This window comes from Gobio gobio (assembly GCF_949357685.1).
Source record: "Gobio gobio genome assembly, chromosome: 17".
Taxonomy (NCBI): Eukaryota; Metazoa; Chordata; class Actinopteri; order Cypriniformes; family Gobionidae; genus Gobio; species Gobio gobio.
The window spans coordinates 39,130,721-39,146,057 of record NC_137110.1 but is presented as its reverse complement, the minus strand read 5'-3'; the positions used below and the strand labels follow the sequence as shown (position 1 = coordinate 39,146,057).

Below are 15,337 nucleotides of genomic sequence, written 5' to 3'. Positions count from 1 at the left end.
ACTACAGAAATAAGCAAATAAGCTGTTTAAACATGCGTCAAAAGCGAACGTTCCTACACACGTTCCTACACTACACCATTTGTCCTATGTCGGCAGAATCAAGTGCGTGGTGTATGTCAGAAACTGAACACGCATCTGTATACTGTATCCACTGTAGATAGCGTCAGTGATTTACAATGGGTTTTATTTGCTTTTGACGTGACGCTCTATCCTGTGAAGTCAAGTGTCAGCTGTTAAGCGACTGAATGACAGTGGGCGGAGCCTATGGTGCGATAATGTAAAACTATTTGTTGGCACATGCAAATGTATTTGCCTGTGTGACATCACAAATCCCACAATATCCAAACAAGCTGTTTTTGAGCTTGATTTAATAAATATATTGATTATAATGAGGAGGATGTTTTAAGCTATGAAACTCGTTGGATATAACAGAAATAAAGACCTCTTATATGTCAAAAGATCGACTAGGCACATTTGATTTCTTATGTCATGACCCCTTAAGAAAGTGGTCTTTGAAAGATGTTAACTAATACTAATTAAACAGGTGATACTGTTTTTTTACTTGTGTTTTCGAAAAGTAGCAAAAATATTGGGGAAATTCATAATTGTTAAAACAACCCGAAATCATTATTTATGCTTATATAGCTCCACATCCTAAATTATTTATTTTCTCTATTGTCCTACTTTCCATATCGGTACATCCCCACAAGATGAGTTTTAGGTTCAGCTATTCTTCTGTGGACATCTTCAGAATTTTTTTACTCACACACAGTTTAAAAACCTAATAGATCTCTCCTATCAATTATTTGACTGCCTTTGACTGTCTTTCTTTCCTTTCACCCTGTCCATCTGTGATCTATTGCTCTCTCAGATAATGGGCGTAGTATTAAAGGTAACAGAGCTGTTGCTCAACACATGCCTGCCTGTCTGCCTGTATGAAGCATGCTTGCGCTAACACTGAATGCTCCCGAAATGCATCAAATTTACAAATCACAGACTACTTTTAAAGAAAATACTGACAAACAAGTGTTCGTGTGACAGAGGGACAGAGGAGAAATGTGCATGCGTAATGCCTTACGTGACATGAAAGTGCATGGGATAGAAATCACTTTTTAAGAACTAAGTTTCAGCTTTTGCTGCTTCTTTTCTCTTTCTATTCTTTCTCTTCCTTTTCTTTCTCCAAATCTCTCTTTCTGAACCTACATGGTTTTCAAACCCTCGAGTTAAGGTTAATGTATTCGACTGGAGAATGGATTGTTTAGATTCTTGTAACATTATTGTCATAAATCTTTTTGATTTACAAGACTGTGTGGACTATTACAGTTCAGTGATCTGTTTACATCAGAGTTCTTGAGATGATACCAGATTCTCTTTAACTTTTGGCCTCCTGACTTTTTCAAATGTTAAATCATTCTCTGCTCCCCTTCCTTCTCTCTTTCGCTCTCTTCTCATTGGCTAGTGTCGCGCTCTTGGATGGCTGGGGGTATGGCTAGAGCTTCAGTTCTTTGATTTAATCGTTGGCATGTCTCTGTCGTCTGTGCGTCTGCTGTCTATGTATTTTGTGTTTGCAGTTGACTTAAATGTTGTTGTTGTTGTTAGTGATGGTTTTAATAATACTGGTCTGGAAATGCAGATTCTTAAAATGAAGAGTGTTGATGTCACTATTAAATTGACTCCTGCTAGATGAGAGAGAGTTGTACCCTGCTCATAATTTGTGTGTATGTGCTTCAGGTCCATTTAATCAGATCAAGTCCAGCCTTCTGGGTTCCACGTCTGACTCAAACCTCACCAAGTACAGCACCATCAACAAGATCCCACTCATCACTCTGAACTTCTCAGAGACAAACAATGACAAGCGGGCATCATCTCCGCATTCCTCAGAGAAAACCATCATCGCACCAAAGGTCAAAGATCGGACACACAACGTCACAGAGAAGGTCACACAGGTGAGAGGCGTTTACTATTCAAATAGCGGTCAACACACAGCCTACAGCGTAGCTACGGAATACACTCGACGCAGAAGTATTAATTGGGCTTTAGCTCACGAGATAAGATGAGATACGAGAATGAGATGAGACAAGATTTTTTCACAGTATTTTTAAGAGATCCTTAATGACAAAATTCAGGACTGGAAAAATGGTCTTCAGATTGCATTTTGAAATGCTTTAATCATCTTAAAAGGAATGTAATTTCTGTTCTACTTTCTGATAATTAATTATCATTTGCATTGAAAGACAACAAATATGCAAGCACTGTAACGAACTAACTGTAACAACTGACTGGCTTCTCTCCTTTGTGATTTCACACAAGTCTTTTCAGACCTTACTGTACATGAATTATGAGCTTCCAGAACTTCTGACTGAGGCTGTGTGTGACCTCCTAATTCAACTCCTTTCCACAAATTGAACATAGAAATAAAAACAGCATACATAACAAAAATAAATAACAGTTTTTTCTTTGTCTTATTAAATGCAAACAATAAGTGCAACCATAATAATAATAGTAATAAAAATAGTAGTAATAATACATTTTTTATTACGTCTTTCAAGAACCCACGGTCGCTTCCCAAAGTAGTACAATAGTACAATCAATAGACAAACAAAGTAACAGTCAGTCTGCTTATTATTACAAATAAACAAGCAAATGGAGACAACAAATAACTACAGATAATTAACATAAGAAATTATAGAATCAAAGAGAACATTAAATACAATAAAGTAATCATAAAAAATAAAAATGAGAAAGTGGAAGGCAGAGAAGTAAAGAGGAAAATAATTATTTACTGAGCATAGAGAAAAGATGAGTTTTAAGTTGGGACTGGAGAGTAGGGCTGGAGAGTAGGGGTGTTTATACTTGGGTACGACAAGCAAATTATCATTGCTAGATCTGAGGGCCCGGGCTGGAACATGTGGTTGCTCTAAATCAGCAAGGTATTGGGGTGCGGGGCCATGACAGTAACATAACATAACAGTTTAAACTGGATACAACTGACCACAGAAAGCCAGAGAAGTTGGTAAAGAATAGGAGTGATATGTGCAGATTTGATTAAATGTAAGGGCTCGAGAGTTTTGCACCATTTGGAGGCGATGTATAGCTTTGGTAGGAAAGCCACTATAAAAGGCGTTACAGTAGTCCAATCTGGACTACTAAGTTTATAAAAGCATGAATAACAGTTTCAGCATCTCCAAAGTTAAGGGAGTGGTGGATACGAACAATATTTCGCAAGTGGAAAAGCATGATTTAACAATCTGACCAATATGTAAGTCAAAACATAACGTGGAGTCGATCAATACTCCCAGATTTTGCAGTTTTTGAAGGCCTAATCTGGACACCATCAATATCACTGAAAATGTCATGTCGGGGTAAACTCTGTGATTTAGGGCAAACCAACAGGATTTCAGTTTTATCAGCATTAAGCTGTAAGAAGTTATCAGTCATCCAGGTTTTACGTTCCTGAAGGCAAGAGTTAACAGAAGCGGGTAGACAAGCTGAGTTGGGTTTAACCGTTAAATAAATTTGAATATTATCAGCGTAACTATGAAAGTTGAGACCATGCCGTCTGATTATCTGACCTAGTGGCAGCACATAAATGCAAAATAAAAGTATAGAACCTTGAGGTACACCATGAGAGATAGTAACAGTACAGATATGGTACGGTACGGTATAGATCCTTACCTATCCTAACAAATTGCTGTCTATCTGATAGATAAAGTTAACCACTGAAGAGCAGCACCAGTGATGCCTATTGCAGATAGTCGAGAAAGAAGAGTAGAGTGGCACACAGTGTCAAATGGTGCACTGAGATCGAGAAGAACCAGGATACTGTGTGCACCAGAATCAGAAACCAGAAGGAGATCATTTAACACTTTTAAAAGTGCTGTTTCTGTGCTGTAATACGAAAACCAGATTGTAGCAGTTCAAAAAGATTATTATTCTCTAGATGTGACTGCAGTTGTGCTACAACTACCTTCTCAAGTAATTTGGCAACGAATGGGAGGTTTGATATTGGTCTATAATTGTTCTGGATAGTGTTATCAAGGCCAGACTTCTTTAGTATTCGAGTGATAGCGGCTACTTTTAGATCATGCGGAACATAACCAGTGGCAAGAGATCTATTTATAATATGAGTAATGGGTTGAATAAGTAAAGGCAGAAGGGTTTTAGAAGGTATGTTGGAATAGTATCAAGAGTGCAGGTGGTAGAATTAGATTTGATAATCAGTTGTTCAACCACAGATGTATTTGTGGGTAAAAAAGACATGGAGTTGAATAGGAAGAGGCAGTTGGAGAAAAAGTTTTATAAATGTTATACATTTTTTTTGTAGAAAAAATGACTGAAAACATCAACAGAGCCAGTAATAGCTACAGACGATGGTTTAATCAGTTTGTTTATTTCAGAAAAAAGAGCTTTAGGTTTGCACTTGGCTTTGTTGATGACAGTAGAAAGATAGTCAGAACGTGCAATGTTAAGTGCTTCTTTATATTCCACTACTTAATCCAAAAAAGCCATGGCATGCACAAGAAGGGAAGATTTTTTGTAAAGTCTTTCAAGACGCCTTCATTTTGTTTTCAGAACTCTAAGTTCAGGAGTGAACCAAGGAGAGGAGTGAGTTGATGGGACAGTTCTAGTTATTAATGGAGCAAGATCATCCAAACCATTACAAATAGATTCATTATAGGTTGAAACTATCTCATCAGGACTCAGGAGGTTGAGTGAAGAAGGAAGAACAGAGGCAGCAATAGTAGCAGAGAAATTGTTATAGATCTCAGGTTACGGTAAGATATCGTAGTTTTGGTGTTTGGTTTTACAAGAGGGAGTGAGAGGTCGAAGACAATTAGTTTATGATCAGAGATGCCCAAATCATGACCCTGAGCGGTCAATACCAACTGTCAGTACCAACAGTACAAAGCAAATCGAGAGTATGAGAGTGGGGATGTGTGGGAAAATCAATATGCTGAGATACTTCAAAATAATCCAAAACAGTCTTTTGCATGTATGTTAAGGTCACCTAGCATCATGATTCTATAATGCTGGGAACAGGCAAGAGTGAGAAGTTGAGAAATTCAGAAAGAAAGTTTGTATTATGTCTAGGGGGTCTATAAATCAACATAATCAGAAGTGGAGCGGGACCAGCAAGTTTAAGTGATAGACATTCAAAACTAGAAACATCAAGAAAGTCATTATTTTTAGTCACTTTATAATTGTTCTTAAAGATCACAGCCAGACCGATGGATATAATGAGCACGGCGAGCAATACCGAGGGTAGTACACCAATCAAAAGTAGAGGTTTCCAGTCGAGAGGGATGATTTAGGTAGAGACTTGCTTATCGTTGCGTCAAATTCTATGGGACCCACGGATATGCAGCGGTAGAGGGCTCGGGGAAACAGTAAAGTGAGGCCACAGCACTCCAGGTTAGCCAAGCCCGGATAGGCAGAACCACAAAGAGACACTAATCAATTAACAAGAGGAAGCTTACTTACCGAGAGTGCAGTGTGGTAAAGTCTAGGCAATGGGCAGAGGGCTTGCGGGGATTTCACAAAGTGAGATGCTGAACAGCAGTTTGCAAAAGCTGTCCAAAGAATGTCACAGGGATTTCAAAGATGAGATACTTAGGTCCCAGAACTGACAAAATCACATAGCAGTTCAAGATACTTCACTCAAATATCCAACGCTAAAAAACACAAAATCCCACTGTTCCATCAGATCCAGACTTGAAGTCCCAAGCAAGTACATCCAAACTTTAAGTTCCAAAAAAGCACATACACACGCTTCATTATGGCAATCTCATTATTTATCCGGACATGTTGCCCAAACATCCTAATAGTAGTTTGATTAGGTCCAGATATTAAGTCCCTTTGACGATAAACGATTAGCAAAAACAACAACGATTAGCAAAAACAAAAACAATGAATAGCGATCAGAAGCGGCAGCCATTTCGCACACAGCATATTCTCACCGGAAACACAAGTGATAATCAAAGAGTAATAATCAAATTACTCTCTCAATATTCAAAGTGCAAACAGAGCTGAGCTAAGAGGTGGTTACAACTACACAGTCCAGCATACGATAAGTTTGATATTTGGAGAATCACGGAGCTCGCGTTTACTTTTGCTTTTGATTTGCGATCACACATACTGTGTATAGGGAGCGGCACAGCTTTTCACTCAACGAGAAATCTTGTCACATTTTAATCTTGCAAGATTAAATCTTTAAATATCTTTATTTAGACAAGCATTATTTCTGGCATCTATCATTGCATGTCCTTTGCTTTATAATAATAACATATGCAGCTACATTTGGATTATTAGACAATGTCAAAATAAAGGGAACCACTGACATGGAGAAGAAAGAGTGAAAGTTTTTTTTCAGGTGTGCTCGCACTCATAACCGCTACTGAACATCTGAACACAAACATGATCAAATGCACATTGACAGATCTTCTTTCATCTGTTCTCCAAAATGTAATCAAGTGTATATTTCTGTAGGCGTGTGTAAACTGGATAACTGTGTATAAGCAAAGGCATTCGTCTGAACAGTTCGATGAACAGGTCGCCGCAACTGAGCAATAACCACAAATTGTGGGTTGGCGGGTGTTCATTTCATACTCAGTGAACAACGTTAGCTTATTTAATGTATAAATTAGTGTATTTGTCCAAAAAACTGGTGATGTCATACTTTTTAGTGGTATCATGGCGTAATAATCTGTTTGGCTGTAATGTGTATGAAATGAAATTGAATGTAGCTATACCTGTGGAATCATTCAGAGACAGCATACGCAGATGTTCAACTAACACAGATCTTCATCGCTGGCAAACAATAGGATGCATTTTTAGATTTGCGTTCAATTGACTGTAGGTCCACGGCCACTTCATCCAATGCTCTTGAAGTTCTTAAACTTACTGGTTGGGTGTGAATTTCAGTGAGAAACCGCTTCAGTGCATACAGGAAACTGTACAAATAATTCAAACGGATTTGCTTGTTTGATGAAGTCTTTGAACAAAATTGACTCAAAATGATTTATATATTTTTTTTAATTCTTGATTTTAAAAAAATACTTCCAGCATGCATTTATATTGACACCTGCCATGGTGTTGCTTATTTGTCATCTCTGATTTAGATCTGAGTCTTCTGTTCGTCCTAAACCGTGTAGTACCGTTTAAAGGTGAAGTTTGTCATTTCAGCGACACTAGTGGCATCTAGCGTAATTATAAAAATACAGCATATTTTGCAAGCGGCCCTTTCGCGCAATGTTCCTCCCTCAACTCAAACATCACAATCACAGCTCTTACGGGTGCTTGTGAAGGCATGTCTCAACAGGTAGGCTAAAAGGTAAAATATATTAGGAATACTTTTAGCTCTGTTGCTATGTGTCATGAGTCTAAGCAACTGAGTAGTTCACACTGTATTGAGCGAACATATCTACATAGTCACTGCTCGCCAATGTTAGATTTCTAAAGGATTATGTGAATATAATGTTATCTGGAATAATGGCTGCTGAACACAGGAATAAATATTAAAATAGAAAGCATAATGTATTACAGTATTACTGTATTTACTGTATCTGCAAATAAATGCAGCTTTGGCAAGTATAAGAGACTTCTTTCAAAAATATTTGTAAAAAAATCTTACTGACCCCAAACTTTTGAACAGTAGTATAAATGTAATTTTAATTTTAATTCCAGTAATAGAAAAATTATAGATCTGAAAAGAAAAAAACCCTGAAATTTCTTGACAAACTTGCATTTCTAGCTGCATCTGTTCTGGTATAGATAATCCTCTTATCATTTCCAATCAATTCCCAGTGGATAAAAAGTTCCTACAATTTTCTTTCTATATCCTGTTTCACTGTTTCATGTTGACCAAAGAGAACACTAATGACGGTGACTTCAAATGAACAATTTACAACACACCATTAACAACACTAAATAGGGAAAAAAAATCTATGTTGACGAGTATAACTCATGCTTGAGATTTGGCATTTGCTGTGCAATGAGTGGGACTAAATCAAGAATCAGAATGTGTTTTCAGCCCTAATCCAATGAAGCCTCCTATCTACGACATTTGCATTTCACCCCTTAGCGGCAGTCGGGTAGAACTTAAAAATTGGTTGTGAAATAACTTTTTAATGAATTTTAATGAATTTACGATTTTAATGAATATAATGCTGGTATGAATATATCCACACAAAGCAAATTACCTCTAATACTTCATAAATAAACAAATAGTAGGTTTTCTAGGACTAATTAACGTAAATAATTATAAAACCATTATCCATAACCGCTATTTTATGGATACAGTGTTTAAAGAATAACATTTTAGTGAAAGAAGTCTGGTAATTCTCACCTCGTGCTTATAGTTTTTATTAAAATAAATCACATCTGGTCGGGCGGTCACATACAGCCTGCAGAGGCTTAAATATTTTAACGAATCTGAAGCTCAAATGGGATCCGAAAATTCTGCATATGCATGATTGCATGATCGGAATTCCAAGCAGCTCCGTACTACTCTCCATTGAAAATGAATGACTTCCGGTCTCTCGCTTGTCGGAGATAGTGGAAAGGTGGCTTAAGAAGTGTGGAAAACAATAGGTTACTTAACGTAATCCCGGGAATCGCTTTGGGCATGACCAACTACAGAAGCTCCTGTGACACCATGTCTGTCTTTGACAGACAGGCTGTGCCCCACCTTTATCACTCAGGACGACCCCTATCAAAATCATTACAGAGAGATTTCTTCCTGTTCCTGTGCAAGGAGGAAAGTGTTGGTGAAACACCTCACTTTGTTGTCAAAGAATCTGGGATTAAGTTAAGTAACCCATCGTTCTTTTTCTAACTTCGCTCGGTCTTTCACTATGGAAGAGATAGACCACTCCCGGATTGCACAACATATTACTGCTATACATAACAATTAGATGTGTCCTAACCTGCTGGCTTCTAGCACCGCACGTGCTGAGAATGGCTCAGACACATTCAGTCTATAAAATCACACAAAAGTATGCGGTGTAGCCCAACTTGACATCACACCGATATCCTGAACAGAAACTCCCCTAAGTAGGGCCCATAGCCATGCCATTAGTGGAGTGTGCTCTTAAGCCCTCAGGTGGTTCAGAACCTCTGCATTTATATGCTAGAGAGACTGTATAGCATCTACAATCCAGTGGGACAGCCACTGACGTGAGAACGGCTTCCCTTTGTGAGCCCTGGAGCAAACTGCAAACAAGACGGGCTGACAGACATGGCTTGTAAGTCACTCACACGCTAGGCTGTCACCAGAGCTACAAGCAGTGTCGTCTTAAGAGAAAGAAACTTCAACTCTATGCCTTTCAACGGCTCAAAAGAGTGTTGAGAAAGGGCTTCTAAAACCATAGACAAATCCCACAAAGGGACCATCTGCCTGGACACTGGCCTCTTACGGCATGCCCGTAAAATGACTTTTTAAAGGGCGCTAGCCTGCCGTCTTGTCACCAAAACCAAGATGACACGCAGAAATAGTTGCTAAATATACCTTCAAAGTAGAAAAAGCCTTACCTTTATCTAGTCACACTTTCTCTGTCCACACCCAGACTCACCATTTATTACTATAAAGTGAGTAAGTGGATGAGGTTCTGGCACTCTGTAGTGTGTATCATATCATTCTATTCATTGTCTGTCTGTCTAATTTATTTAATAAAAAAAATAAATAAAATAAAATAAAAAAAATTTTGTATACTTCTGTGCTAGACTAACTGAGACTTGTTACAGCACTTACATATTGCTGATATTGTTGCCCTTCGACTGCTCTAGCTGCTTCTATTGCCCCCATTTGTAAGTCACTTTGGATAAAAGCGTCTGCTAAATGACTAAATGTAAATGTAAATGTAAATGTGTGTATGACTGATTGGTGCAGACCTGCTGCACTCAAATTCCACCTCTCACGGGCCATACCCAAAGAGCTATCCTGTCTGTGTGAGGATGGTAACCCTACTGCACAAGAGGCGTGATAAACGAGCATAAATTAAATGACTCTGTACGCAACTGGATAGTCCTTCAACCAATCAGACCACAAGAGGCGTGATCAACGGGCAAAGAGCCATCGCTTCTCTATCCGTCATCGTGTTAAACCCACGAATAGCGCGCTATGTGGATAAGCCAGTCTGTGATTGGTTCCCGCAAAAGTATAACAGAAGCAGTAGAAATGAATGTACAGGTTTCCAGACTGAGTTGCTGGGCAAAATATAATCGCCGGCAGATCAGGCTGGGTTTACTCAGTCTACATTTTCTTGCAAAGCGAAGAGATCTACGGCAGCCTGACCGAACCTCTGGCATATCTCCTTCACCACCTGGGGATGAAGGTTCCACTTCCTGTACAGAGGGTTTCCCCTGGACAATAAATCTGCTCCCCTGTTCAATATTCCTGGAACATGAGTTGCCCTGATGGATAAAAGCCTTGTGCCACACCACACTATCAGCTTTTTTGTTAACTGATGCGATTGAAGGGAGCGTGTTCCTCCCTCCTGGTTGATACAAGAAACCACTGTAGAATTGTCGGTTTTTACTAAAACATGCTGGCCTTTTGATAACCTTCTTTGGGTTTCTTGCAGCATATCGCCCTCGGCTGTTTGCCTGGCTGCGATTATTTAACATTTATTAATGGGTCTTTTGAATTCTGGGAGCATACCGCCCTTAGCCCGTGGCTTCAATGTGATAGTGTATTTATTATGAATCCCCCATAGCTGACGGGTGCTTGAAAACACTGTGTGAGTGCTTGGTCAAACTGATGAACAGTGAGAATTTACAGTAAGAGTCCTTACCAAACCAAATCAGAACAACAAGGCTGGAACCCCTGCTTCTCTTTGCAGGTGGAGAGAGAAGGGCAGGGAAAGGTGTCAGGTCGCACATTTCTTCCATTCCTCTGGGTGGGGCAGATGGTTCCTAGTAGGGCTGCACGATATTGGAAAAAAATTACATTGCGATATTTTTTTCCCCAACGATATATATTGCGATATTGAGAGCCATCAATCCAGGCTAAAGTCAATAATTACTATTCCATGATATTAATAATTTCACTAATAAGCAAGCTTCATTACAAGTGACAAAAAGGTCACTTAATATTTTATTCTAAAATTAGAACATTTCGGTAAACACAAAAGCAGAACACATTTAAACAGCAGCTTTACACCAACCCCCCTGATTGGTTTACAACAATATAACTTAAAATAAAAATTTTTTTATAAAACAACTTATAAGCATTTTGGTTCACAATCTTTTGTTTTTAAGTCAACTTTTCTTATCAAAAGTGCCAAAGTAAAACAGTGTTGGTCATCATCATAATCATGGCAAATATCTTAAGCGATATGAAACGTTATTGCGTCTGTTATTTCTTTCTGTCGTTGAGAGCCTTTCTGGTAAGGTGTCACACTGGCAAAGGCATCACAAATATTTGTTTGTTTTGGTTGACATCCAGATTTGACTTTGTATTCGTCGTAAAGAGCTTTGTGGTGCCGATATAAAAGTGATCAGACAAATTGGTGGTGTTTCCTTGTTTTGTGGCCACAACTTTGTCACTTCATGCAAAGTACCTCTTTTTGGTCAACATCCTCCTTTTTGTAGCCGAAATAGTCCCAATTAGATGATTTCGACTTTCTTTTTGGTACGAAATCCTTTTTTTGCGGCGGATCCTCTTTGTCGCGGAGTTTTAGCAGTGAATGTTGGCTCAACTTGGCTTGCCTGTGAGCGGTGAGCAGCGGCACAACCAATCACTGTGCAGGCACGCGGAACGTGCATGTCACCCCAGCAACAAGCCATACAACTGTGTGCTACCCTGGTGCTACCGTTCTCTAGGGTGCTTTCACACTAGCAGTTTTGGTGCGCACCCGGTTTCGATTGATGTCAGAGTTCGCTACGTTTGGATGATGTGAACACGGTCTTCCGAAACTCGGGTGCACACCCACGAACCGTACCAGAGTCCGCTTAAAAAGGGTGGTCTGGGGTCCGTTTCATGTGAACTCCGGTACGGTTTGCTGCTGATGTGAACGCAATCGTACTAAATCGCGGAAGTGAACCGCTATTAATGACGTATGGTTTGATAAAAATGTGTGTTTGTGTGTTTCACTCATTTTGCGTGACTGACATACTGCAAGCAGAGAGCTGTAGATCTAATTTCTGCTCGTCTTCAGCATTCTTTAGAGCATTGCAGTACATTTGCGGCATATAGACGCAAGTGCCATTACTTACTGAAGCTTTAGAAACAAAACCAACGGTTAAAAAAAATATATATAAAAGTGAGGTGAGCAACGCTATGCATTTTGCCGCCTTCACGCTCGCTGTCGTTACTAAGCAACCGGGTAAACAGCTGCTGCTTTGATGTCGCAAACGCACCCCGGGTCGGAACCAAATAATATATGAACACAGTCCAGCGGGGGCAGGGGGAGGGGGGAGCAATCGAACTCGGGTTCGGTCCAGGCAATCGAACCAAGTGTGAAAGCACCCTTAATACACCATGGGCTACTACCCTTCACATCGCATGTTCCGGCGATGTGACTATCGCTCACGTGCACATCGCGATGTCGATGTTAAAACAGAATATCGTTCAGCCCTAGTTCCTAGCCACCGTGGCCACAAGTGAATGTTTCCCCATGGTCCAGAGCCATTCAATCTCGGATGTCGGGCAGCGTTGAGAGCAGGTCTCATATTCCTAGCCCCATCTGTCTCACTGCTGCGGTGGCTGCAAAGCCCTGTCGTGCTGGCTGAGAGGGTGGTCAGGGTGTTTGGTTGCATGGTAAACAGAGGTTAAAAGCTTCATCCTCTTGTTTCCTGAAGGTGCTGGTTTTTCAAATTTTCTCAAGAGCTGGTCCAAACAGACATTTAGTGGGGTCGTACGCTGCGTCCATCACCTCCGATTTCTGAGTGTTGCGCAATCCTGACAGGTTTTGCCATAACGCTCTCTCACCTGAAGCAGCCAAGTCCATCATACGGCCACAGCCCTGAACAGCTCCATGGGAAGAATGCAGAATTAAATTGTTTACTACACATATTTCATCCCAGAGTGCTGGGTTCGGCACACCTGTGTCACCTGTTTCTCCTCAAAAATCTCTGCCTGGTATCGTGAAAGTAAATTCACTGCATTCAGTGAGCACACTGACTGCACTGCATATTTATACATCCTCTGATAGACGGACGCAGTCAGACGTTCCATCTTGCCTGGCAGCAAAATCTTGGAGGCAAAAATAGAGCGCTGATTCAGATGGAGATGATTGGCCTACCCCTGGGGGTCCCGCCAACCCCAGCTCTCCCATCCCTTGAATCTCCAGTTTAGAATATTTCTTGGCTGGAAGCTTGCTTTTAAGATATCAATGCCTGCTAGCATTGAAAGTATACGATCCCACCCTCCTGGCAAATCACTGCCCAAAGCCACACCTCCCGATTAGACGCTTGGTACGTAAAGGTACACAAACTACATAAGCTACATAATGCGTTATCAAAACACATCAAAATCAAATCATGCCATGTACCTACGGGTCCTAAAGAAATACGGTTACACTTTATTTTAAAGGTCACTTATTATGCCCCTTTTTACAAGATATAAGTCTCAGGTGTCCCCAGAGTGTGCCTGTGAAGTTTCAGATAAAAATTCCTAACAGATCCTTTAATATACCATTTGGAAAAGGCCAAGTTTTGGGTTTAAGAAAAATGTGCTGTTTTGTGTGTGTCTGATTTAAATGCAAATGAGCTGCTGCTCCCCACCCTCAGAGGGTGGAGCCTTCACAGCTTGTGAACACCAGTGAACACGCAAATGAAAACTGAAACATGATATCTGTTTGTTGTTATGATCATCTCTATCACAGACACGCTCATGTGACATTGCAGTTCTTCATCATCATAAAATATTAGTATCTGCATGTGTTTTAAAGCCTTATCACTCTCAACTTGAGCACACAGACACCCGATGCATGCGCACATAGAGCTGGATGTCAGTGCGTCTGTTGACTAGAGTTTAGATCCTCTGCCCGAGCCCAGGTCGGGCCGAGCCCTTAATCAAGCATTTGTGTTTTTTTAATCATTACTTTATTAGCCTAATTGGGTGGGCAGAAAGCTATGCCATAATCAGAAATAATATATATATTTTTAGCAAAGTAAGAACTAATACAACAACTAAGAAACAAATGTGTACAAATTTGCACAAGTCAGGATTAGTCTAAAAATGCTTGTTAAACTAACAGCACACGCAGGGATGGAACGTGCAGGAACGCTCGCCAGTCATGAGCTGCTCGCGTGAACCGTGCACATTGCTTAGTCAGCCTATTTATTTTTGTTTCGTTTAAAAGTGGACATTTCAAGCTTTCTATACACATATTTCTCATGTCTGTGAGACAAGTAGCCTGCTGAGTTTCGGTTTATTTATGAGACGCGCTCCAGTTCATGTGCAATGAAAGTAATCGCTCCCACGCCTCCATGTCACGAATATTGTCTGCTATAGCCTTATTTATTAACCCCTAGGAGTCTGAGCTGTTTTGTGGCCCTTTAGAAGTTTTGACATGCTCTGACATTTGTGCATTTTTCAGTTGCTTATAAACATATTAATGGCAAAAGTGTAATTACACTGTATTCAGCACAAACTGGGCTACCATAATATGAGCAACATGTATGTACATGCTTGTATTTTTGAGAGAATAATGTTTATGCATAATTTTTGAAAAAAATTTAAATTGAGGCTTCAAAACACACAATAGATATGTGTTCACAAGCCCTTTGATTATTGGATGTTTTTGTTTAGAGTTTTTGCTTTACACTGATCATTGAGCCTACGCATTCACATAAAACAATATATTCACATATTTACATTTTGTAAAACACTTTTTCTTTACTCAGGCCTTATGCGAGTAGGCGTGAACGAGCCATGAATAATAATGTGATCACTCCTGAGAAACAAAGACCTGCATAATAATGAGCTGCATAATAAATGAGCTTTAGGTAGGCCTACTCAGAGCCATAGAGAGAGAGAGTTGCGACAACGGAAGTTCAAAACGCTTGATAGTCATGTGATTCATGTAGACCTCGAATAGTTCCAGGAAGTGCTTTGACTGGCAATTCAAATTGATAGTCACAGTGACAGAACTGCGCTTTTTGGTAATTAATAGTCAATAAATGCATTGATTTTCAATAATTGTATTACACATCGACATGTGTATGTAGCATGAGTATGTAGTTACAGCGATGTTGTTTTTAAAATATATATTTTTTTAATGATGAATAATCTACACAAGCAGGCTTTAATGTACAAGTTATTTTGATTAAAATGTGCTGATCATTTAAAATCTTACTGATTAAACGTCTTACCTTTTAAAAGTGCATCACAAAC

General features: G+C 39.6%; 1 protein-coding gene across 1 annotated transcript in view; it reads left to right on the top strand.

Annotated features, from left to right (window-relative positions):
* Positions 1 to 15,337, top strand: part of LOC307140476 (potassium channel, voltage gated eag related subfamily H, member 7) — a gene marked incomplete at its 5' end in the record, with an annotated part of 95,924 nt that overhangs the window by 42,415 nt on the left and 38,172 nt on the right. The window contains one exon of the mRNA XM_079840034.1: positions 1,732 to 1,946. Coding sequence (XP_079696160.1) covers positions 1,732 to 1,946 — 215 coding nt within the window. The remainder of the gene's footprint in view (positions 1 to 1,731; positions 1,947 to 15,337) is intronic.